Genomic DNA, 26260 nt, shown 5'->3' on the forward strand with positions numbered 1-26260 from the left:
GCTGTTTTAACTATACACATGCTAGTCTGGCATTATAGAAACTATCGTACAGTCTTTGTTTTTATAATTGCACAGCAAGCGGAAAATGAGGTATAATTTCCCCTTGTAACACACTTGTGTACCAACTTTAATGCTAATGGTTCTATCCCTGAACACAATACAAAACAATTGGGTTCTTTCATTTCTTTCATAACATTGTGAACGAAAATGTGTAGTTAATAAGGGCCCACTACTCCACACTCATACGCACTACACACAGATACACACTACACACACATACACACTACACACACGTGTTCTTATCCATGTCCGTCTATTGACAATAAGACAGTGGTCAATCCTCGACACACATAGGCCTACACACAAAGTTTATGTATTGTTAGTGCCACGTATTTCTGAAGTCCGATCAGGATGAGAGATTATTGCTTACTAGCCCAAGTCTTACTATTAGGTTATGTTGTTTTGTATTTGTAAATATTGGTTCGATGTTTTATGAATTAAAAATAAAGTTAAGTTCCCCCCCCCTCCCCTTTACAGACTTTCTTATCTATAGGGCAGGGGTTCTCAACTTGTGTGTCGCGAAACCTTGGGGGTCGATCGAAGATTTGCCAGGGGTCGCCTAAGACCACCGAAAATATGGATTGGTATTGCCTACTCTTCTACTGCTGTATGTGTGTGTGTGTGGGGGGGGGGGTCGCGTCAGAGTGGGGGATTGTAAAAAAAGGGGTCGCCGAGCTTAAAAGGTTGAGAACCGCTGCTATAGGGTAAATGATGCAAAGGTCATCTGTTTCTGTGGCTCGCGGTTAACGATGTGGCCAGCGCAGGGACCAACTGCATTTGCTTTCCAAATTAATGTTAAGATACTCATTACAGATGAGTGAACTCAGAGGCGCCCTAATGATCCCGAAATAAAAAATCCCAGAAGCCAAGCGATTTCCCACTAAGCTACCTCGCCTTATGTATTATCGCTACTACACTTTTCAGTTTCGGTCCTTAAGTGTCTCTAAATTTGGTTCAATGGAGTTTTAGTCAAATGCGAATATTTTGTTTGTTATAAATCTCACGATTCTATTTTGAGTCTGTTCTACTTTCATCATGTTATATTGAGTTGAGGGGTTACAAATAGAGGACGCATATTCTAATATTGGTCTTAATCATATTTTAGTTTTATATTCTTGTTTAGATTTGATTTGTTAAAAAATTCTTTAAATAAACCCTAATCTTTTCTTTTTTTTTTAAAAATAATTTCATCAATATGGGTATTCCATGATAAGTTTTCAATTATTATAAGACCTAGGTATTTTGAGATTTTAATTTTGATTACCTTATGCACCATGGATAAAAAAAGAAAGGTAGTTTTGATTTGTTTTTTGTTTTTTGTTGTTGTTTGTTTGTTTGTTTGTTTGTTACTCTTAATCAGGGACATTTTTCTGTGTAGAAAGAAACGCTTTAGCACTTCTATGTAAAGTGAATCTTAATCTTATATTATTAATATTAATAATAATAATAATAACGAAACTCGACCCTGGCAGTGCTAGAGTTTGAATACTCTTTAGTTTCTAACATAATAATAATAATAATAATAATAATCTTTATTCTTTATTATCCATAAGGAAATTTGTTTTACAATTTGTTCTTTTACACAAACACCAGACTCGCTCATAATTTACATGCGAAAAGTTTATATCAGATATTTTCTATTTAATGATTTGATGGCCAGGGGAACAAAAGAGTGTTTGTGTCTGTCTTTGCTATCGGTGCCTTGTATCTCTTTTGTGATGGTAAAATCACAAAAATCCTGAACTAAAGAGTGATTTTTTATTTATAGAATCTTTTAGCTTTTTTTTTATTTGATTTTCCTGACCGATTCAGGCAACCTGTTCAATGATCGAATTTTTCCTAGCATATGGAATACTCTCTGTTACCGTATCCTTATGTCTTCCCGAGTATTCTATTACGCTTTAGATTTGTATTTGAAGATTATGGTTCAGTGTTTTATGCATAATTGCTACTTTACTTTTGAGTCTTTTGTCCTAAGCCTAGCCTAAATGGTTTCTAAATTTAGTGATTTTGCTTTAAGTATCCAAGTATCTGAGTCTATGGTCCATATTGAACGCGTTTGAAGTACACAGCAAACATACTTGATTCTCCAGTCCTTATTTTTATTAAATAAGAATTAGGCGTTCACTCCCTTTATTCGTACATTGCGGGAAAACTAGAAGGCAGTTATGATAAGCTATGTTTTTTTTTTTTGTTTTTTTTTTTAATTTGTAATAATTATGTGTTTGTAAACTGAAACCACAGACATATATTATACCTAGACTGGACATGGTCATCTCTAACACTACACAAAAATGTGAAAAACTTTTAAAAAGCTGAAACAAGGCGTTGTTTTGTAAAGTAGTTATAAGACAGTAGTTTTTTTTTTCAACCCTAACCTATGTAACATATAATTTAATGTTTAGATCTAGATCTAGTAATTGAACATCGAAAATAAAAGCAATCTCGTCTCATTATTATTATTTAGCTATTTTTTTAGATACATAATCTAGAAAGATCTAGATAATCAATCAATTTAAATGTACATGAGGTGATTAAAATTAACAGACATGAATTATTGTCATCTAGGATTTTCGAAACATATTTCAATGGAAACTAACAGGAAATGGCTTTATTTCATAGATTTGCGTAAATATAAAGTTTTGTGATTAATAGCCCATTCTATTTAAAATCCGCAAAACGGTATTGAATTGTTTCTTAACCCTTTTAACGCGTGTGATAGCTTAGCCTCTAAACATCAGAATTGTAATTCCATTTTGTATGTAGTCATTGTAAAACAGCTCAGCACTTTAAGGGTTAAATTTTGAAAACTAAAGATCATTGCGTACTTAACAATCTATATATATATATCATTCTCTTCTTCGCTCAAAGGTTTGGACGAGAAGAAGAAGTAAAGGAAAGATCACTCTCTTATTTCTGCAAGTCGGACGAACTAGAGTTACGCCACGGATAATAAGTGAAATTTAAGAGTTTGTATTAGCGGGAAATCTGTTAAAAGTGAAACAATGGTTTAATTTAATAATTTATACAATTAGAATTAGCGCGGGTCCTATGAAAGTGCGGGGCCCACTGCGGTCGCATAAGTGCGGAGCCCACTGCGGTCACCTAAGGCCGGCCCTGCAAAATAGCGGCGTATGCTATGCCGCCGGTCGACTAGTGTTATATATTTGTATACTGCCAGAACCACTACAGAATTGCAAATCTGTGTGAGTTATCTCCGTTTGTAACTTTTATTGAGTTGTCAAGTTTCAAGTTAAATTTAGCTTCCGAGTCATTGTTTATTTCAGAGTGAAAATGTTCAAATACATCAATAATATATCATGTTAAAATTATTTTTTTGTTTAAAAGGAGAAATTCGTAATATCTAGAGATCTCTTTAAGAAAATTACACTTTTCTATGATATGATAAAATCAACAGTGGGAAGCGTGGTCGAGAGGCTAAGTGCGCTTGAACTTGGCTTGGCTTGACTACCTAGAAGGGGGCTCGAGGTTCGACACCCGACTCGGGCAGAGTTGTGTTTAAAGGCAGCACGGAAGACCAACTCCTAGATACTGGTCCCCCACTGGTCCACAAATGAGATTGGACCAAAGCGCTCTGAGCATGCTATAAGCATATATTAAAAGCTCTAAATATATATATATATAAATATACTGACAATGGTACATAGTTTGTTGTCACTACACTTTGTGATGTTTATCACAATAATTCCATTGTCAAAAGTGGGAGAGCGACAGGGCCGGACCGGATCTACGACTGTGCCTGAGCTTTATTATTAGAAAATATGGGTGGAAAATGCTAAAATTACAAGAGCCCTAATTCTTATTGCTTCTGCTTCTGTAGGTATAAGAAGGGGGAGGGTGCGATGATGCAAATCTGTTTCTATGTCCTAAAGTTTCATGTGGCCAACTGATTATAGTTGGGTGTTCTTAGCGGCGTCCTAAATATCCGAATCAAATCGCAGTCTTTACCTGGATTTGAACCCTTAACCATTCCGATGACACTCCTGCCTGCTTACTACATGGCCAGGCTGACATTAACTTAAGTAGCCGATGTAACATGGAAGACTGAACACAGAGTTTTTGGACAAACGTTCGCTTGTTTCGTTCCAGCGCTCAAAAATAGTTTTGGGCTTCATAAAACATTGACTGGATACAGCAGGCAGACATTTGTCCACAAACTCAAATCCAAACTTTGGATAGCTGTCTGGTCATGTGGTATGCGCTCTGGACTGTCCTCTCCATAGTCCCGGGTTCGTGCCCGGGAGGCTTAGGCTAGAATGTAATAGTCTTCAATTCTGTAAGAACATTCGAAGCATGTAAAACCGAAGGTATTCGGTTCAAATCCTAGCAAAGAATAAGACGTGGGATCAATACCTTACAAGGAACCTACAGAAATCTAGAAGGGGTGATATACTTTTGTTTAGAAACTAGTCTTATCTTTTGATTTTAACTCTTCAACTCCATTTCAACTCTTGTCTTTGAGATTCACACTTGTGGTTATAAAAAGAACTAAATCTGTGTGAAACAAGCAATTAAGCAAGGTATAATCAGGTAATTTATATCACATTTCCTCTTTAAAAAAAAAAAAAGGCAACAAAAGAATGGTCTAATCAGATCTTTAATATAACATTTCCTCTGGGAATCCCGTAATTATAGAGTAATGTCATTGTCCTATTTTAATGCACAACCGCCCCACGTTTTATACGTTACTCTTGAGACCTAACATATGTCCTTTCTAAACTTACTCTATTTAACTTCGGCGCAGGAGATCGTCTTTTATTTGTTGTTAACTCTTAACAGAATTGTCATTCTAGAACATAGATCTAGATCTGTCTTCATGCTTGGGAGTCGGCACTTAAAACTTAGTCGACTTGGGGTGTACCCGGTTTCATTGCTTTGGGATTCAACTCGTTTCACAGTGAGTGATAAAGATTTTTGGAATCTATAAATATGTGAGACCCCCTTATCGTCACAGCCTGGAGCCGCCCCTGTTGTCCTATCAACGCGATTAGATCTACTCCTCAAGCTTATGCTGCTCGTAAAATAAAATTAAAAAAAAACGGGCCCTTGAATGGGCCTTTACAGTTTTTTCCCGCCCCTACAAGGGCAGACCTATCGTCGCGAGTTCGTCACCGAGGTCCGTGGCGAATCTGCAGATAAACTCTCTCGACATCTCGGGGTTATTTCCCTGTATTCAGTAAGGGAATCCCATAAAATTTTGTACAGTGAGGTCTGAGAAAAAAAAGACTTAAAAGTTTTATGCTCGTTAGCTGTCGGTGAAAGCCGTGGAGGGCGGGCGGGTAACAATGGTATCATGTTCGGAGATGCGGTCGGATTAGGTGATGTACGGATGCCTTTGATCGGACGCCTGCGTCTCGCGTCCGCGACATCTACAATACGGCGTTCTCATAAACACTTGTGTTTATGTGTGGTTGTCATTGATTTTTTTTTGTAGGTACAGACAGACAGACAGACAGAGAGACAACACACACACACACACATAAGACAAATTTGGAGTAGAGATAAGATGTTTGGGGGGGGGGGGGAGGAGAGAGAGGGAGAGATAAGAGCGGGGGTGGTCGAGGAGAGAGGTTAAGAAGTCGATGGTGATATTGTAATTTTTGGAGAATTTTTTCTTTAATATCCTACTTTAAAGGGAGATAAAGACTGAAATCAGCGCTTGGGTGCTGAAAGGAGTCTGTTGCCAGTTATCTGTGGCTGGCTGGGAGTGGAAAGGATAGCGTTTCTGAGGTTTAACAAGATGGTTAAGGTTCAGAACTCGCGCCGTGGTCCATCCCTTTTCTAGCCGTGGATTTGAATGAAACCTATCAGAAGTTATCGTATTGAAACTATGGCTTTATAGGTGGCTGAGTTGTTAAGCGCTTGGCTTTCAAATCTGGGGGTCCAAGGTTCAAATCTCTGCGAAGAATGAGATTTTAAATTTCGTAATTTTTAGGGACTGACTTTGACTGGGGAAATAAAATAATAAATATAGTATATCACTCGAACACAGCTACCATCTCTTGAAGAACTTTTTCATGAAAAATGCCTTTCCAAAACACTCACGATTCTTAAAGATAACCTGCATCCATTAAACCACTGCTACATCAGATCTGAACGAAGTGGTCGTCTCCTTTCCATTAGAACTAAAACAGAAACATTTTAAAACTCCTTTATCCCACTTTCGGTCAGTGTTTCAATGTCATCTGTCATCGAGAAGTACATAGAAGTCTAATTCATAAAGCGCTGGTTGTGAGTGTGTATGTGTTTCGTGTGTGAATGTTGTTCGTATTTGCATCTGTATTGTTATTGTTACAGTAGTTACGCCGAGGAGGTCAATTGTCGTCAAACTGAATTTCCATTTGATTAGATCTATAAAAATTATCTTATCTTATCTTTTATTATATGATAGTATCGTTTTTTTAAGCAGCTGACGGTATAAAAATCACGGTTTGAACGATTTTTAAATTATTATTTTTCATTTTATTATCTTTTAAGTTGTAGGCCTATAATGGAGGCATTGTCTTTTTTTTTTTAATGTATTTTTTAATTTTGGTTTTTCTTTTTTGTTTAGTTCGATCACTTTTCTTTAACCCTTAAAGCCCTATATGTAAGTAAATAGTGTTATGTACCATATGTAAATGGTGGTATATACCGTATGTACATAGTGGTATGTGCAGTAAGTAAATAGATACCCGGTCGTTGGTTTGTTATCTTATCAAATACAGACGTTTCTTCAAAAAAAATAAAAAGATGATTTGTAGCTCCAGATAACTAGCACGCCTGAACCGATAAATTCGTATTAAAATCTCAGAATGGAAATTTAACTAAACTTCAGACTCCGTTCTACAAAAATAAGCTATTTAAATGAAACTTTTTTTGTTATAAATTTACACAGAGTTAACTTGAGATCTGGATCTAGTAGTGACATGTTGAAATAATCTTTAAGCCAAATCGAACTCACTACAAAAAACACGTCTTGACCTGTTTACGTCTCTGATTCGTCTCTCGTTCAACTCTCACCCACGTGACTTCATTACATAAATGACGACAGACCAGCTCATGATTTCATCATTCTACACCACCAAAAAAAGAACAGTCTCTGTCTCTTACAAACACTCAAACTCACCATAACAATTGCATTACTATTTTGTTAATTGTTATGTTTTGGTCACATTCAAAAAGATTAACTAATTGGACCTCATTGTACTTTATTGTACTTTAGTAAATTTTGTGACTAGAGAGCATGAGAAAGTAAATAGTGACCATGATTTAGGAATGACCGTAAGTATGAGAGATCGACGGTCTATAATTTAATTTCGTGAGGTCCCACAGTGAACAGCACAAGTTATTAGAAATATATAGTTGATGGAAGTTACAAGAATGTTGTCACGCGAAGTACTTAGTTTAAAATTTTTACAAATAAAATAAGAACATAAAACTAAAATGCTATTCAACTTTAGTTAGGCCAATAATAGAATATGCATCCTCTGTTTGGGACCCCCTCAACTCAAGAAAACATTAAGAAAGTAGAAAATACAAAATAGAGCAGTGAGATTTATAACAAAACGAATATTGATATTTGATAAGAATAACACCATCAATAAAATCACTACACTTAGAGGCACTGTAACACCTCTTTGTTTGAATGAGGCGTGGTTCTTTGTATTATGCTAATACTTCTTCTGGTATTATTAAAATGTTCATGGTGTATTAATTAAACATCTTTATCCACGACAGATTTGTTGTTGCGTATGTCTACCATAGTTACTGAGTAATATCACCACAACATATAGAATCAAATAAACTACACACTAATGTAGCAGAAGACACTTTTATTTATAATAAATAAACTTTCCACAATATATTGGCAACTTAGACATAAATAAATATAGACAGGCCGATTAAAGAGTTTTATGAAACGAAAATTTGTGACTTGCAATTTTGTGTACTTTATTATACATCATTTATGAGCAGTATAAAAGTTAAGTATTCATTTCTATTTCAGCCATAACCTATATAAGTATTACATTATTTTCACTAGTGTTTTTTTTTTAAATCTCTAAGAATGAAGATCATGCAACTTTTCATAATTCGGAAATCCGAATATAATAGATATACATGTTTTCAAGTTACATGAAGTTACTACCTTCGGCCAGTCTATATTTATTTATGTCTATGATTGGCAACTTCAGCCATCAATAAATTGCATAAATCACATGGAATCAAGTTCACAAAAAATTAATTATAATCCCAAGAAATATCAAATACACAATTAGTAAAGCTTTCTCTTATTATTCTATTACAGACCTAGCACAGCTATCTTCTGTAATGTACAGGACGTCGACTGCTACTTGACCATGTGGTCAAAAACCTCAAAAAAACGAGACCATCTTCCCACAATGCAACTGTGGATCCCTTGATTCCCCCGCGCAACACCATACTCTTCATAAACCTGTAATTCTCGTGGTCCACATCCAATTAATGTCACTGACTACCGAACAATGATGTGACAGACACTTCAGGACAGAAGAATAAAAAGTAAAGTAGCTATAATACATCAAACTTAAACCATAACTTACACATATTAAAAAAACACACCAAAAAAAACACAACTAATTAATTGCTCATAAAGACAGAACGATAGAGGCACATTTCTTATTTCATACGCTGGAATAAATTCGTACAGGTGCTCCATCTTTCCTAGTGCCCTCAGAGAATGTATTGGGTTGCCTGAATCAGCCAGGAAAACCAAGGACGTATCAGATTTTAAATCAATGATTAACATGCATGACTAGATTGACGCATGAAATGCGTTGGACGTAGTAAAAAGGTAACGTCTGTAATATATAAGATAAGATCAGATAAGTTTGAGTTTAAATTATTAGTTGAATTTTATAGGTTGAAATTAGTGATCTTAGGTGAAGTCAGGCAATGGACTTAGTGTCTTCTTCTTCTTCCTCTTCTTCTTCTTCTTCGTTCTCATTTTTTATTCCGAGGGTTCAGATCAGTAATCCTATATCTGAGATGAACTGCGCAGTGGTTTATAGATCAGGTAGTTTTCCGTATAGTTTTTGTTGTATAGGAAGGTTTTGAGGCCAGAGTCTTGTTCGGGCCTCTTGATATAGTATGCAGCTTTAAAGGACATGGTCAGCATTCTCTAGTGATGCTCCACAAGGGCAGGTTTCGCTCGTCCCGACTTTAAGCTTCCGGAACATATGTTGGTCTCATTCTGTTGTGCCCGGTTCTGAGTCGAAAAATTATGCGTTATAAGAACTTATATTAGCTTATAAGAACTTAGTGTGATATGAGAGTATTTTAAGTGATGCAACAAGTTATTATGTTCATCAAATTGAATCCTGCAAACTTGAATAACATCATGGAAATAACCCTAATTAGTATTATGTTCTAGCAGAAGTCGTTTCTAATTATATTTCGTAAGTAGTTCCTGTAGCTGTTGTAAGCACTGTAACACAGCTATTGATGACGTGCCTACAAGCAACCTACAAAACCCATGTAAATACAAAAAAACAAATTTAATAAAATAATCAGAAAGACACAAAGATAAAGGCACATTCCTCGTTCCATATGCTAGGACAAATTTGTACAAAAACTCCTTCTTCCCTAGTGCTATTAGAGCATGGAATGGGTTGCCTGTGCTAGCCAGGAAAACCAGTGACTTGGCAGAATTTAAGTCATTGGTTAATATGCATGACTAAATGCATGACGCATAGAACATATCATCTTCTTTTTTGAAGTAACGTCTGTACAATATAAGATAAGATAAGATAAGATAAGATTGGATGTCTGGATGTTTTTAAACTTGGTGTCACATTTAGTCACAATCATGCTCTCTTTACAGTTTCTTATCTTATCCTATAAAATACAGACGTTACTTCGAAAAAAAGATAATTACATCCTACACGTGCTTCTAGGTCAATCTAGTCATGCATATTAACCAATGACTTAAATTCTGCCAATTCATTGGCTTTCCTGGCTGACTCAGGCAACCCATTCCATGTTTAATAGCACTAACTGTTGTAAGCTGGATTTTATGTTTGTAAGGGTTATTTTTTCTCCCTCAGCTCCATTACACCCCCACCACATTGACTCATACCGCTCTTGAACTGATCATTTACATTTAGTGCTCTGCACTTTCATTCTGTCTGTCTGTATGTTCATTCTGTGTCTTATGTGTCTTCATGGGACTAACTCCATTGATAAATTGCTCCACCCTCAAAATCTGACAAAGCCCATAAGCCGATTTCTCAGATTCCCTCTAATGAGACTGACCACCTAGTCCCAGGTTTTTTACTGTGATCATTACTGCGGCTATCCTCCGCCTCTTGCCCCCCCCCCCTTTTTTTTTTACCAATTTGCTTTGTCTGAAAGTTTGTTATTCTCTTTACGAGTATTCATATTTGTACAAAGCTTATATAAATTCACTCTGTCCGTCTGTCTGTCTGGGTGGAATTGTTCTACACCATTTTTCTTCCAAGTCATATTCCTTGATCAAGTTGAAACTTTGTCCAATTATTCGAAGTCGAAGCCAACAGGGCCGGTCTTAGGCCACTGCAATCTATGCGGCCGCAGTGGGCCCCGCAATCTGTAGGACCGACCCTGGAAGCCAATACAGCTTAATTTTTTTTTAAATAAACTTTTTCTTTTTTAAGTTCCTCGTATATAGTTCTTTTATACTGTTGCATATCATGGTGCCCTCAATCTCTTTACTGGACAGGGGGGAGAAGTTGCTGTGTACTCAGAAAGCATAAGACACAGCTCCACTGGAGCGAGGCCAATCGTTACAGAAGGTTTGAACACTGACCTGCGACGTCGCAACCTGTGAGAGGTTTAGGCCTGTGACGTGGCAGCGACATTTTTGGTCCAAACTGCCCACAGGTAGCGACGTCGCAGGTCAGTGTTCAGGCCTTCTATAACCATTGGTCTCGGCTGGAGTGGAGATTGGAACTTGAGCCAAATGGTTTCTGCTACTCACCCACATTTTAACATTTGAATGAATGTATTCAGTAAAGTGCTTTTGTTCAGAGTCGGCCAAGTAGGAACATGGGGCCCTGGGGGGCATATTATGTCAGGGCCATGAGTACTCGTACGATGGGCTGACGGTGAGAAAATATTGTTGTAACTCTAAGGTAGGCACTCAACGAACAGGTAGGCACTCAACGAACAGGTAGGCACTCAACGAACAGATATGAGGCAATAATAAATGATGTATTTATAAGTTATCAACAAATAGTTGGAGTTGGACTTCCACTATAAAGTCACAGGGAGTAACGTCTCAAGTCCTAATTAATACCATAACAAAGAACAGACCACTGACACACTCTCCAGTGTCGCTCCAGGTCTCCCAAACAGTTCCCTAATATCACACAGGACAGCACTCGGCGCCAGACTGTTCAGACTCCCATGACTTCAGCAGGATCTACTGTACTACAACAGTTCTTCTTCCTGTCTAAACATGTCTGCCACTACTTGTGTTGAATGGCGCTCTGATGCGCACCATCAGTGTGGCAAGGGAGAGGAGCTACAACAATATTTCCTTTATCACGACCCCTCTTCCCCATGAGCATTAGAAGTTTGCCTTTCCTATACAACAATATCAAATCTTAATGTGACTTTTAAATATGAAAACAACGAACAGGTCAGCTCAATGAAACTCTCTGCACATTTTTTAACACAGGATGAAGTGACGAAGACACGCGAAGTTCTTGGACGTGACTGGAAATACAAGAAAAGCGTAAAAATATATGATGAAAAAACAAACTTATAACGGTCCAGCCCCAGTGGCCAGTTAATTGTAGGGAGCATGAATCAAAGATTGAGAACGTGGCGCCCTGGGGGTGTCCCGTAGCGCCCTTTGCTTTCTCTCTGTCCCCATTCAATATCCATTCAGTTATGAAGTGACTACAAAGTCAGCCGGATATTTTTCCGTGGAAGACAAAAGTACCATGACACCGTGCTAATTGTACACCCACAGACTTTTTCTCCGCGCACACACACACACACACGCATGATATACTCATAATAAAACTTATAATAAGTGTTATTGTATCAATTGGTTTGGATCAGTCATGTAAATGAATTCGTAATAGATCTAGAGTTCTAGACCAACAAAAATATCTGAGATTAGAAATATGACTGATCCAAATTAATTGATGCTTCGTGTAAGTTTTGCTGCTTAGAAATAATTGTGCAAAATTTCAGCTTGATCCGAGATTAAGTGTCGGAAAAATAACATGTACAAGCTTCTTACCAGACAGACAGAATTATTTAATATAAGCTTTGTAGCTATTGAATCTCCGCCATGGGCTGGCAGTAGCCTAGTTGGCATGAGACAGATGACTGCTTGAAACATATTTGTAAAATGGGTGGACATTGTCTATTTTTAAAAGTTGAACGGGTATCATTCGGGTAATACTTTTTTAATATTTGGTAGCTGTGTCTTTGAGAAATGGTAGCTGTGTCTTCAAGATTTAGAAGATGTTTTTTTAAGGGATGTAGCTGTGTCTCTAAAGTCTAAATTTGAGAGATACTAGTTGTATCTTCAATCATGATAGCTTTTTCCGACACAATACGCTATAGTTAATCCTTGCATACCTGAAACTTTACTAATCAGCATAGTTAATCTTTACATTTGGGCTGATTAATCTTATCATATTAAGAAATGTTGGATACAAATGTGATAACAATGCTAAAATTGTGTTACGCGGCTGTATCTCTGTTACACAACAGTATCGTCTATGTTTAGCTTTTTATTGTTACTCTTCAAATATTCAGACCATATTTATTATTTTTTTTAAGCCTGAAAGTCTTTTCACGTGTTTTTATTCATAAGCTTATTCACCATATTTGTTTTCTTTGCCATTCAAAATAAAACCGTAGTTAACACAATAATAAACGGTATACATACATCGTAATACAAAAAAGTTTTTTTTTACGGCAACCTCATCCCCTCCTCCGCCTCTTCCCACCCACACACAGTTTCCTACTTTATTATTTTTTTATTATTATTATTTTTTATCGTGAACGAAAAGGGTGAAAACGGAATGCCAGAATCTGATCTCGGCCAATCATAATTGCTTTAATTATAGCAACACGCGCGTGTCGAGAGTAAATAACTGCCATCCAATCAGAAGAAGCCAATATGAACAACTATTTGACCTTTTAGGCCATATTCAAAATTTTAAAAAGAATTGTTTTCAGAGAAACGAAACAAAACAAAAGTATTACTTCCATTTACAGCAATTCTTTGCAGTAGTATGTGATTTTAGCAATGAATTACCAGAGCTATTTTTTTCCCCCACAGGAAATCGTTGAAGTCTTGTTTCCTGTGATTTTTTTTTCCCGCCTGTTGTTGAAAAAGTTGCTGGTATAATGAATGTTATGAATTCAGTTATATTGTATTGCTGAGACTGAGATTAAAAAAAAAAGTAAAAAATGGTCATCAAAACAGAAGCGATTGAAAGATGTGCACATTGCTAATGCCGGGATTAAATTGTCACTCAGTCGGAAGAACTGTGTCGTCTGCTGCCACGATTGCGTCAATAGAGGTTACCGCCCTTTGCACCCCCACACGCGCTTTCATACACACACACACTATAAGCTGTCAACGTCATCAGGGGCACATATAGACACACACATAATTTCTAGCTCACCTGTAATAGGTTTTATTATGAGTTTAATAGCTTTTATCATTGTTAGTTTAGTTACACACACTATCTGTCTACCGTCTGCCTACATTCTTCTCTCACTTTAGCTTGAAGTAGAACAGGGGTTCTCAACCTGTGGGTCGCGACCCCCTTGGGGTTCGATTGACAATTTGCCAGGGGTCGCCAAAGACCATTGAAAAAATGGATTGTTATTGACTATTCTTCTAAGTGGGGTATTGTAAAAAGGTGTCGCCGAGCATTAAAAAGTTGAGAACCGCTGAAGTAGAATCTCTTTCATTGGCAGTCCTGTCCAGTCTTTTATATCGTCTTCCCATCGCTTTCTCTGTCTCCTCTTCTTCTTTTTCCTGGTGCTGTTCCCTGAAGGAAGGTCTCTGCGAGCCGTGAGAACCTTGTGATATGACCACATTGTTCCAGTTAACGTTTTTTTCTTACCAGTGATCTGCAGGTCATCGTGGGGCTTAATTACCATTTCGATACTGTTCTGAATCTTCTCTTGTCAAGGTAAAGTTAATCAAAATATTAAAAACATATACATGGCAATGGCAGACACTCAAATGACATTTTTATACTTTACACAAAAAAAAATATTTTGTCAAAATAGTAGTGAGTGCGCAAAGGGGAAGGCGATTTCAATTTTTATATCCCTGGGCCCATTAGCCATAATTGCTTGCCGACACCACCTTGGCCCCGACGGTGGGGGCCTCGAACAAGACATTGAAAATAATTTTGACAGTGACATTCTTTTTGTTGGAGCGAAGTCACGAATGGTATCGATACCGGGGCATCTACCTGCGCGAGGAGGAAGTGGACGCGACGCGATTGTGACATGCGCACACGACCACCGTTGTCGCTGCGCACGTGCCTGAGCTAAAAAAAAGTGTGTATGCGCTGGTTAGTCTCTGTGTGTGAATGTGTGTGTGTGTGTGTGTTAGAGTCTTGCTATTACGCAGCTCAGCTCTCTTCCCAGATACCCCTATTGTCATAAACTCACGTATTAAAATTTAAGAAACTAAATTTAAAAACAAAAAAAAAAAAAATAACATGAAATTAGGTCAGATCTATTTTTAGATTGGCACGCTGGGATAGAGAGGAAACCTGAACATTATTTCACTGTCACAAGATATTAAAAGAGAAATGAACAGAGGACCGAAACATCTACCTGCAAAGATGAACACGAGGCCAAAAAAAGAAAGTGGCCGGGGGCGGGGGGGGGGGAGAAATAACAGGTAAGGGAGAAAAGGGGGAAAAAAAGGGGGGGTCGTATTGATCACTAATTTTGATACGTACACGGGGTCCACGTCCGGTGCTGCGTCCGGATCCCGAGAAGAGATAACCTACGTGTGCCGTTTAATGAAAGAAATAAAGTGTAGGGTGAGTCAACAACCGGTCCGGATTGATTAGGTATCGAAAAGTACTCTGGTGGGCCAGGGGGAGGAGGGGGGGAGTGGTGACCGTTTGTTTTAGAGGTTTGTTGTTTTGTTTTTTTTAAACAGTCAAAGGAAAGGGTACCCACGACTCGGTGATCAAAGGCGCCCCTGGAGGACGTTGGCTTGTAGTATCACTACTCTTAACACTCTGTGTTCACCATCTCGACCAGAAATGCAGAAAGACACTTAAAAAAAAAAAAAAGGCTTGGACAAAAAAAAAAATAATTAAGGGTATGGAAGAAGGCTCGAGGAGTTTCCTATTAGTATAGATATTTGTTTTTTGTGAAAGTCAATACATCGGGAATAGATCCACACAAAACATTAAATACGTGTTACGTACGCATCGTAGTGTGAATGTGGGATGGTGCGCATGCGTGTTGAAAGAGGAAGATGGAGAGAGCTTGGAAATGGAGTCATTTAAACGAAGATCTAATGGACCTCATTGACCAATCGTAAACAAACAACATTTTTAGCCACGTGATTCTGTATATCTTCTATACAAAGTATGTAATCCATAAAGGCTGTCACGTGATGCGTATTTTTCATTGTTTTATCAATATTATGACGTGGCTAAATGTGTTTATTTACGATTGGTGAATGAGGTCCATTGACATTTTATTATTTGTTGTAACAAGATTACAGTCCTCATTATATGCTATGTATACTGGCTGCCTGGTCGTGCGGTTTGCGCGCTGGACTGTCGTTCGGATTTATCAACGGCCGAGGGTTCAAACCCTGCCCGCTCCCATCCCCCGTCGTCCTGCAGGAGGTTTGGACTAGGAAGTAAACTATCTTCAACTCTGAAGGAACATCCGAAACATGAAAAACATTTTATACGAGTCTGTTTTGTGAATGATTAAGAGTCTCATCTGCTCGTAACGATATTCTTGTTCAGCATGCTCAATTACTTTTTTTTTTCTTTAAGTTACCATAAAAAAAAATACACCCCACTTGTCCACTAGGTTGAGTCCCCCTTTTTTCTTCTTATTACAAAGCTTCTATCAACTCCCTCGGTCTATCTGGTAAAAGTTTGTACACGTTATTTCTCCCACACTCAATTTCTTATGGCTAACGGGTGACGATGGTGTCATGTGGCCAGCACAACTTTCAACTGCTTATATTTGCCTCAACTAAATTCAGGTACCCATTAGAGTGGGGTGAACTCTGGGCGACCTAAAATCCCGAAATTGACAATCCCATTCGTCGCCTAGAATCGAACCCAGGACTTCAGGTTCGAAAGCCAAGCGATAGGAACAGAATATTTTTTTTTCTAAGAACTACGCCTGTCCATTTTCCCTGTGGCTTTGCTGCAAAAATTAGGGAGAGCTCTATTTAGCTCTTATGTTCGTTATTTAAAACTTGATATTTTGGTACAGAATAGGCAACCTTAAAATAATTCGTATTTCATATCTTAACTGTTACATTTGTATGTGTATTTATGTGTATGTACGTTGTGTGTGTGTTTGTTGGTTTTCTTGTAGTCTCCCTTGTTCTACTGTTCAGTATATTCACGTGTTCACGGTTTTCTTTAAGTGTGTCATTATTGTGTATTAGTCTTCTCTGCTTGTTTCTCAACATTTGTTCTACTTAATAAAAATGTGTAACTTTTAAACAACAGTATAGTTAAATATTGTGAAAATATAACGCTAATATCAGTTACTTATTAGAGTTGGTTGGCCTCAGGGGCGCGCTAAAAATCTCTAAATTCAAAATCCCGATATACACCGGAAGTCAAACCCGAAACTCCTTGGTTCGGAAGCCAAGCGCTATACCACTCAGCCACCACGAGCTTAATGTTGTAGACTAAGAGGGTAGTATATATTCTCACAACAAATTCAGTGTGTTGATCAATTTAAGGCTAATCTGGCCTGTTAGTCTTGCATCGCCCCTGTCGCCCCCCGAACACAACACTCTTAAACAAGCAGTCACTTGACTCCTAAAGTCATGTTTGTGATTTCAGTCAGTACTGTGTGTCATGTCAGTGGTCAGACTCTATCCAGTTCACGCCAACCACAGTGTCCCCCTCCCCCCTCTACTTTCCCAGCTCCCTAAACAACTCCCCGGCTTAACGGCCCAGCCCCAGTGGCCAGTTAATTGTAGGGAGCATAAATCAAAGATTGAGAACGTGGCGCCCTGGGGTGTCCCGTAGCGCCCTTTGCTTTCTCTCTGTCCCCATTCAGTAGCCAGTTAGTTATGAAGTGACTACAAAGTCAGCCGGACATTTTGCCGTGGAAGACAAAAGTACCATGACACCGTGCTAATTGTACACCCACACTCTCTTTCTCCGCGCACACACACATACGCATCAGGAGGGCTGGCTATGTGTGAAGCCCATGTCTTTATCATTGCGAAAGATTATTCCCTTTAAAAAAAAATTTTCTCTACTGCTAATCTCTTGGCATTAAACCAGCAGGCAACTGACTGACTGAAATACCAGTCACAATATACGCACGTTCATAATTACATATCGCTTATGGTCCTTGTAGACCTGCTGACCAAAGAAACTGTAAACCTACGGTATTGCCGAGGGTGCCCCTATTGCGATATAGCCCCATTATTAAGGTATTCTCGATAATTTTTTTTTTGGGCCTTAGTCAAGCAATCAGGGGTCGCTGTGGCCGAGTGGTTAAGCGCTTGGCTTCCGAACCTGAGTTCCTGGCTTCGAATCTTAGACTGGGATTTTACAATTTCGGGATTTTCCACGCAACTCCAATGGGTACCTGACCTTAGTTGGGGTAAGTGAAGGTTGATCGTTGTGCTGGCCACATGACAACTTGCTCGTTAACCGTTGGCCAAAGAAAGAGATGGCCTTTACATCATCTGCCCTATAGATTGTAAGGTCTAAAAGGGGAACTTTTTTTTAACTTTACTAGTCCAGCAATCGACATTTAATGGACCCTCGGGCACACAATTTGACTACGACTGGCTGGGTATTTGAACTAAAGAGACTTTTTTTTTTCTCCGACCTTTGGCCCATGCAAATGAGATCTAAAAAATAATTCGCCCTTTTAAAAGCCATGAAAAAATAAATAAATTACTGAGTGAAGATTGTAGTGTAGACGGTCTCTAGTTCACATTAAGACAAAATGATAGTAAAAATTGCTTTTTAATAATTAGACAGGGATGATCATTGTAAGACTAGGTCACTTCGTGTTTCTATTTTTATCTATTTTAGTCTGTGTTTTTTTTTCAGATTAGGTAATTTCGTCTTTTTTATAAACTAGGTCAGTTAGAGTTCCTTTAAACTTATGGCAGTTCTTTTGTCTTAAACTAGGTCAGTTCGTGTTCTTTAAAACTAGGTCAGTTCGTGTTCTTTAAAACTAGGTCAGTTCGTGTTCTTTAAAACTAGGTCAGTTTGCGTTCTTCTAATGTATTGTAAACAATAATTGTGTGCTTTTAAGATAAGTCAGTTAGTGTCCTTTCAAATTTGGTTTCTTTTTACCAGAATTTAATATGCAAAAGTTATAATATATTTTTTTATTGCATTAGAGTCCCAAAATGTAATTATTAGTTCTTTTGCTAATGGCATATTATGTCAAATAATGAATTTCAATATTAAAAAAAAAAAAGATCTGTCTGCGTTTTTGAAGAAAGTCACCTAGTTTTAAATTGGGGAATTCAAAAGTACTGTCCCCTTGGTTGAAGTCAGTACGAGTAGTGTCCCCTACAACTTTGTCTAAGAAATAATCGAGTTTCTGCGCGGGAAGAAACTCTCTTAACCGCGGCGACCTCTCCTAGTCAAGGGAAGAAACCCGGGCGACGAAAACCGCGAGACTCCCATCTGCCAGCTATTGTTCTTTAATTCCGTGGCTTTCTTTGATTTCCATGAGTTCAATTGTCCCTAATTGGCGCAAGAAAAGACCTCCCTCTGTGGGACCACTCGGAATGAGATTTGGAAGTCTGTAATATTATTGAGTGTTGTAATGTAAAATTGCGCACCATGGCGCGGAACTTCGAACTGTTAAAAAGTTTGAATTGCTAATATTACTTTAAATTTAGTGGAACGCTGGCTGAGAGGGGGTGCGAAAATAGAATTTTTTTCTTCCTGTTAGTGTGGTCCTGTTAGCGTCAAATTCCGTAGCTAACATGATCGCTACCAGACATGTGGCCATTGATATTTCATTTGATGTAATATATTAATGATAAAGATGTAGGCATTAATCATTAATTATTAAGATTAACTATAAAGATTATGTAAATAAGTAGACTGTACTTCTTTTTACAAAGCTTAAATCAACTCACTCTATCTCAGTGTATGGTACAATTTTGTACACGTCATTTCTCCCACGCCCATCATCTTTACAAGTTGTAGCTAAAAATTATTTGCTGTACTTAACAAAACATGAATGTATCAAAAAATTAACCGATTAGTCAAAAATTTTTTGGAAATGAATTATTTTGTTCTGTTTCGAAAAAGGGAAATAAATGCTAGTTATTTAGTGATGTGGCAGTCTATGTGGATATTTTGTTTATATTTTGTTTGTATATGTTTTAGTGGCATGGGCTATAGTGCCCTCTATGGACTGTAGTGTCCTCCATGGGCTGTAGTGTCCTTTCGTGGGCTGTAGTGTTCTTCGTGGGCTGTAGTGTCCTTCATGGGCTGTAGTGTCCTTCGTGAGCTGTAGTGATCTCCATGGCCTTAGTGCCATCCATAAGATAAGAATGTGGTGCAGTCCATGGGCTGTAGTGACATTCAATAGCTGTAGTGCCCTCCATGGGCTGTAATGCCACTGTGATGGATGGATGTTTTTTTGTTTATATAAAAAGAGCTTCATAAACCAACTGTTGTGGGCTAATATTATCTGACTTCACTTCTATCTCAATTATTACTCCACATTAGCCATAGAACATTACAAGCTAAAAAATATACTTGATAACAACTTTCACTGTTATAAAATGACACCTTTATTTATCACTGGGAAGCCCGTCTAGCCTTCAGAAACGTCGCTATTTCTAACTAACATCCAAAAGAAACTCTCGTTCGCCTAGTCTTCTACGTCATTCGTTTGTCTTACTACGTCACTACTTTTGCCGTCGCTCAAAACAGTACACAATATATTTGTCTAACAAAAACTAACCTACTCTCTAAACTAGTACATAACACAACAGCAAAATGTCGCATTGACATTTGAAATAACTACAATTGAGGGTTTTTTTGTTTCTGTCTCTCCCCCCAAGCCCCACCCTTCTCTTTGTCTTTCTGTCTCTTGCTCATCACTACTCACGCGACTGCAACATCTACTCACCATACAACAAAAATCTCCTCCCCCCCCCCTTTTCCATTCGAACCCCCGCCCTCCTCCTCTCACACCCATCTGAACACCCAAGTATGTCTTTCTCTTTCTGCTGTGATGTCCACTTAATTGAAACCCACTGTGTATACACCCTACACAAAAAAGCGCCCACACAAAGCAAACTGACCTCCCCTAACTATAATGATAGTCCCGCCCATGCATCTGCCCCCCAACTGTAAAAAAAAAAAAATTAAAAAAAATGTCCCTTTGCCGTAAACAGTCCTCACTGCAAAACTTAATTGGGGATGAAAATACAACCCAAAAAAAAAAGGGGGAGGTAATAGATGGGAAAAGGGGAGGTAAGAGAAGGCAAACTAGAAAACAGCTTAATTTGGCAGCGCTGACCCCTCTCTTTGTTGTGACCTTATAGAAAGAAAAAGAAAAAAAATAAATGAACATAGAAAAATAGAAAGACACACACAGTGAAATGGCCCATAGGATCTAGCCAGTAAATTGGCCACTGTCCTGTCATTATCCTGCTACTGCATGACGGGGATAATTCAATGTAACGATGGGTAAAGGGGGTGGGGTGTGGGGGTGGGGGGGGAGTCCCAAGGCTCAGGTAATGATAGGGGAGTTAACACACGCTTACGTCCCCCCCCCCCCTTCTCCCTTTCCAGGAGATGGGGGAGAATTTCGCTACCCGGATTTATATCTTGCGCCCTTATGAGTTAGAGAGTGAGAACTTTTGCTTTTTTTTTTTTTCTGGGGGTCTTTGTAAAAAAAAAAAAAGGAGGGACGCGTGAGGTCCGGGCACGGTCACAGTGGCCGAGGCTTCGATCGATCTGACTGCTCGTCTTTTTGGTTACATTCGTTCTAGCGGGTGATGGTCTTTTAGAGATGTAAAGTTGACGGGGGGAGGGGTGAGTCGGCGTGTGTCCTATTTAAAAAGGGGGGGGGGTGACGATGAAGGAGTGTGACAGGCTATTTTCTCACTTCACTTGCCCCCCCTCGCCCCCTCCCCAATCGCCACGACGCCTTTCCCTTTCTCTCCGCTTCTTGAAATGCGCCCTTTCAAGATGGTTGATGCTGACGGTCGTTGACTTGTATCACCAAACTGCTGGTAGACAACTAAACCGCTGTAGGCGTGTAATATCTAACTTCTAAAACTTGAAGTCATTTGAATAACTTGTTTTTGTGAACAAAATTGGACATTATTTATTCTTATTTATTTAAAATGTAGACATATTCAACTTGTGATAAAATGAAATAAACGCAGTAAACATTAGTAGTGATATAAAATGGTATTCTGAACAAAATCTAATTCACCACAATAACACGTCTTTTCATCTCACGTTCTGGAGTCGTCTCCCCAAACTAAGACCGCTGACGACAATGCCACCTATGTTGCATCATTCACAACCAATCTCTAACCTCTTCACACAGTCACCATAGAAACACACACACACACACCATAATATTTCTTGCAAAATAGCTAAGAAACGAGGACAAAAGGGGGTTGGGGGGGGGGGGTTTGCTGTAATTAGTTCTTATGAAGGTTCATAACTCGCGAATTTGTTAAGATTGTAACGAGTATGTGGTGGTTTGATTCATTTTCAAAAGAAAACGCCCAACAAACAAGGGAGAGAACACTCTTAAATTAAATCTAATTGATGATAAGAAAGATGACTATTATATGTGTTTGGCGACTAATGATGTGAAAATGGAAAAAAAGAATACAATGTTATTCAATTTGGTTATAAACATCTGTGAAGATTGATAATGTGAATATCTTGTCTTTAAAAAAATTAAAAAAAAAAGCTCCTTCAAATAAGAATTAAGATTTACGAGTAGCCATGTGTTCATCTTGTCGTGTGTGTGTGTGTTAATTAGAGACTTAAAACTCGGCAATGTCACTGGTTTTCATGGCTGATTCAGGCAACCCGTTCTAAATTCAATAGGGAAATGAAAAGGCCGAGCGATATGACGTAGGTACCAACTTTGAAGTTTGATCCCAGAACTGGCAGTGGAAGAATTCTAGTTGGCGTACTTCTGGTCTAAACTCGCGTTCTAGATTCTGTCATCAACCAGAATTTACACCATTTAGATCTATGTTTTACGATAGAGTGAAATGGACAAAATGAAATAGTCAAAATGTAATAGATAAGATAAGATAACTTTATTGATCCAAACAAATGGAAATTCATTTTGACTACAATTGACAACCTCAGTGTAACTCCTGTACAATAATATAGATGCACGATATACATGCACATACGAACAACATTCATACACGAATAAAACACATAGACACTCATAACCAGCGCTTATAAATAGACTTCTATGTATTCGATGACGACAGAATGTTAATTTTTAATGTTGGTCATCCAGGGTCTATTATTACTGAATGTTTTTAATTTTCTTCTTTGGTACAATCATGTTTTCACAGAACTGGATGTACAAATTAACAGTTGTGGTAAGTTCATCTGTCTGGGCAGTTGTTTACAAACATGTCCCAATCTGTTTGCTTCAGACAACTTTGTAGCTGTAAAACAGCGTCATCAAACCGTGACTGGATGGACTGTACTTCGGGTTTTGTTGTTTTTAAAACCGGTTTGTACGTGGGTGTAAGATGGATCATTGTGTGGTCTGACTCTCCGAGGGGAAATGACCATCGAGATGTGTAGGCCATTTTTTATGTTGCTATAACACATGTCCAAGGTTTTATCGTGCCTTGTGGGACAATTAACATATTGACTATATGTTGGCAAGTGTTGAGCTAACGAAAGATGATTGAAATCTCCCATAACTAGTCGGACAGCATCAGAACTTGTAGCCCTAGTTGCATATACAATGTCTAGTAAATGTTTTGTTGCTTTCTCTGTGTTGGCTGTGGGTGATATATACACAAATATGGCGTAAAATTGTGTAAACTCTCTCGGCAGGTAGTATGGCCTGAGATTGTTACATAGAAGTTCAATATCGGTCCTACACACTTTAGTTTTGATTGAGATATTGTTGACACAACAGTACTGTTTTATTGACCTAAATGACCAGTCCTCCTCCTCTTGTTTTGCTACTATTTGTTGTCCTGTCTGATCTGTACAAAAGAAACGCATCCAAGTCTACTGATGTGTCGGGAATAATTTCATTTAGCCATGTTTCAGTGAGACAGATTAGCCAGCTTTCACGGAATTGGTAGAAATGTCTGCAGCAACAATCAAGTTCGTCCATTTTGTTATTTAGTGATCTAACATTCTGTTATCTATCGGCCATTTGTTTCCAAGATGGCGGGTGTGTACATAGATTCATTGATGATCATTGATGATCATACTATTTATGCTATCCACTGAAACACTGGTTTTTAACATGCACACTAATAAATTAGTCCAAAAAACAAGAAACACTTTTATTCCATGAAACACAATAACACAATATGAAAGGAATAATAGAAAACAAAATGCTGATTATGTCACAGTGTAATCAGGTCGCCTGCCGAGCAGCGCCCCGGAAGTACACATAGACAAAATGAAATGAAATAGACAAAATGAACTAAACAAAATGAAATAGGCAAAATAAAATTGACAAAAAGAAATAGGAAAATGAAATAAGCAAAATGAAATAGACCAAATGAAATGGGTAAAATGAAATGAAATACACAAAATGAATACACAAAATGAATAGGCAAAATGAAATAGGCAAAATGAAATAGGCAAAATGAAATAGGCAAAATGAAATAGACCAAATGAAATAGACCAAATGAAATGGGTAAAATGAAATGAAATACACAAAATGAATACACAAAATGAATAAGCAAAATGAAATAGACCAAATGAAATGGGTAAAATGAAATGAAATACACAAAATGAATACACAAAATGAATAGGCAAAATGAAATAGGCAAAATGAAATAGGCAAAATGAAATAGGCAAAATGAAATGGGTAAAATGAAATGAAATACACAAAATGAATACACAAAATGAATAGGCAAAATGAAATAGGCAAAATGAAATAGGCAAAATGAAATAGGCAAAATGAAATAGACCAAATGAAATGGGTAAAATGAAATGAAATACACAAAATGAATACACAAAATGAATAGGCAAAATGAAATAGGCAAAATGAAATAGACCAAATGAAATGGGTAAAATGAAATGAAATACACAAAATGAATACACAAAATGAATAGGCAAAATGAAATAGACCAAATGAAATGGGTAAAATGAAATGAAATACACAAAATGAATTAGGCAAATTAAATAGACAAAATGAAATAGACAAAATGAAATGGGTAAAATGAAATGAAATACACAAAATGAATTAGGCAAATTCAATAGACAAAATGAAATAGACCAAATGAAATGGGTAAAATGAAATGAAATACACAAAATGAATTAGGCAAATTAAATAGACAAAATGAAATAGACCAAATGAAAGACAAAATGAAAGTGGGCTCTCAGAGCTTACCTATCCTTAGTCTATTGAACCGCTGGGTCATCACACACGTTAAATTATTAAGACTTTATGTTTAGAAATTGAAAAAAATTTATTGACTTTATAACTTCAATTAAAACTTTTTGTTTGTGTCTCTCCTAAAGCGTAAAGACACCCAGCAAAGAGCCCCCAAAGAGCAACCCCAGCAAGCGCCACAGGGAGAGGCTGAATGGCGAGCTGGATCACCTGGCTAGCCTGCTGCCCTTTGAGCAGAGTGTCATCTCAAAGCTGGACAAACTTTCCATCCTACGTCTGGCCGTGTCATATCTCCGCACGAAAAGTTTCTTTCAGAGTAAGTACATTGTTAGTATATAAGTCTTGGACATAATGACATATAAACAATCGGACATTTTAAATTATCTGCCCCATAGATCTCTAGTTCTGAAAGTTGGTCTACTTTTTTTTTTTTTAAATCATTACTGGAATTTAAAAAAAAAAATTCACACCTAAAATATTTTTTATATTGTCACTAGCTTAACCACCGGCTTCGCCCGTTGATTTTTTTATTTGAACCGAAACTTATCAAAATTGTAAAGATTCGCACATTTTCGCGCTCACATTTCGAATTTATCAAAACTGTTTCTTATTGAGAGGTAAAAGAAACCTATGCATAAAATTTCATGCCAATCCGTTCGGCTGTTCCAGAGATTTTGTGATGATCAATCAGTGAGTGATACGTTGCGTAAATATATAATAGATTAACCAGGATGGCTGCCTGGTCGTGCGGTTTGCACGCTGGACTGTCGTTCGGATTTATCGACGGTCGAGGGTTCAAACCCTGCCCGCTCCCATCCCCGTCGTCCTGCGGGAGGTTTGGACTAGGAAGTAAACTATCTTCAACTCTGAAGGAACATCCGAAACATGTAAAACATTTTTCAAACCTCTCAACATACCGGAAAGAGACAAGACTTTTGAGATGTATATCTATTAATTAGCTATAGACTGAAAATAAAATGAGACTTGTGAGTTCGGGTTTCTGATCTGGGCAGACATTAATAGGCTACTGCTACACTGCTTTTCTAGAAACATCTTTCTTTGTTTTCTGTTCCGCTCATTTCTCTTTCACTGACCTCGGTCCATCTATTTCCATTTCGTCTTGTTCGTTGCACAATCTCAATTAGAAGCGCCACCTGCCCGTTGCCCGGCAACGCGACGCACCTTTTCCTTCTGAGTTTTTTTTTTTTTTGGTCCAAGACACAGCTCACGTCTGCTGACGATGTGGGCAGAGCGCGGGAAGACGAACGAATGCTCGTGGACTTTGATGAAGGGACACAACTCTAGATCCCGATGTTTCGTGTCTGAACAAATTACGGAACTTGCCAACGAGTCTCAGCCGATCAACCACTCACGCGGAATA

At 37.9% G+C, this 26260-nt stretch overlaps 1 protein-coding gene across 2 annotated transcripts in view; it reads left to right on the forward strand.

The window, feature by feature from the left end:
* The window catches only part of LOC106070620 (uncharacterized), an 86156-nt gene that overhangs the window by 4165 nt on the left and 55731 nt on the right, over positions 1–26260 (forward strand). For both annotated transcript variants that reach the window (XM_056033974.1, XM_056033975.1), the window contains exon 2: positions 25008–25195. In XM_056033974.1, coding sequence (XP_055889949.1) covers positions 25008–25195 — 188 coding nt within the window. The remainder of the gene's footprint in view (positions 1–25007; positions 25196–26260) is intronic.

This window comes from Biomphalaria glabrata, chromosome 6 (genome assembly GCF_947242115.1).
Source record: "Biomphalaria glabrata chromosome 6, xgBioGlab47.1, whole genome shotgun sequence".
In the NCBI taxonomy this organism is placed as follows: Eukaryota; Metazoa; Mollusca; class Gastropoda; family Planorbidae; genus Biomphalaria; species Biomphalaria glabrata.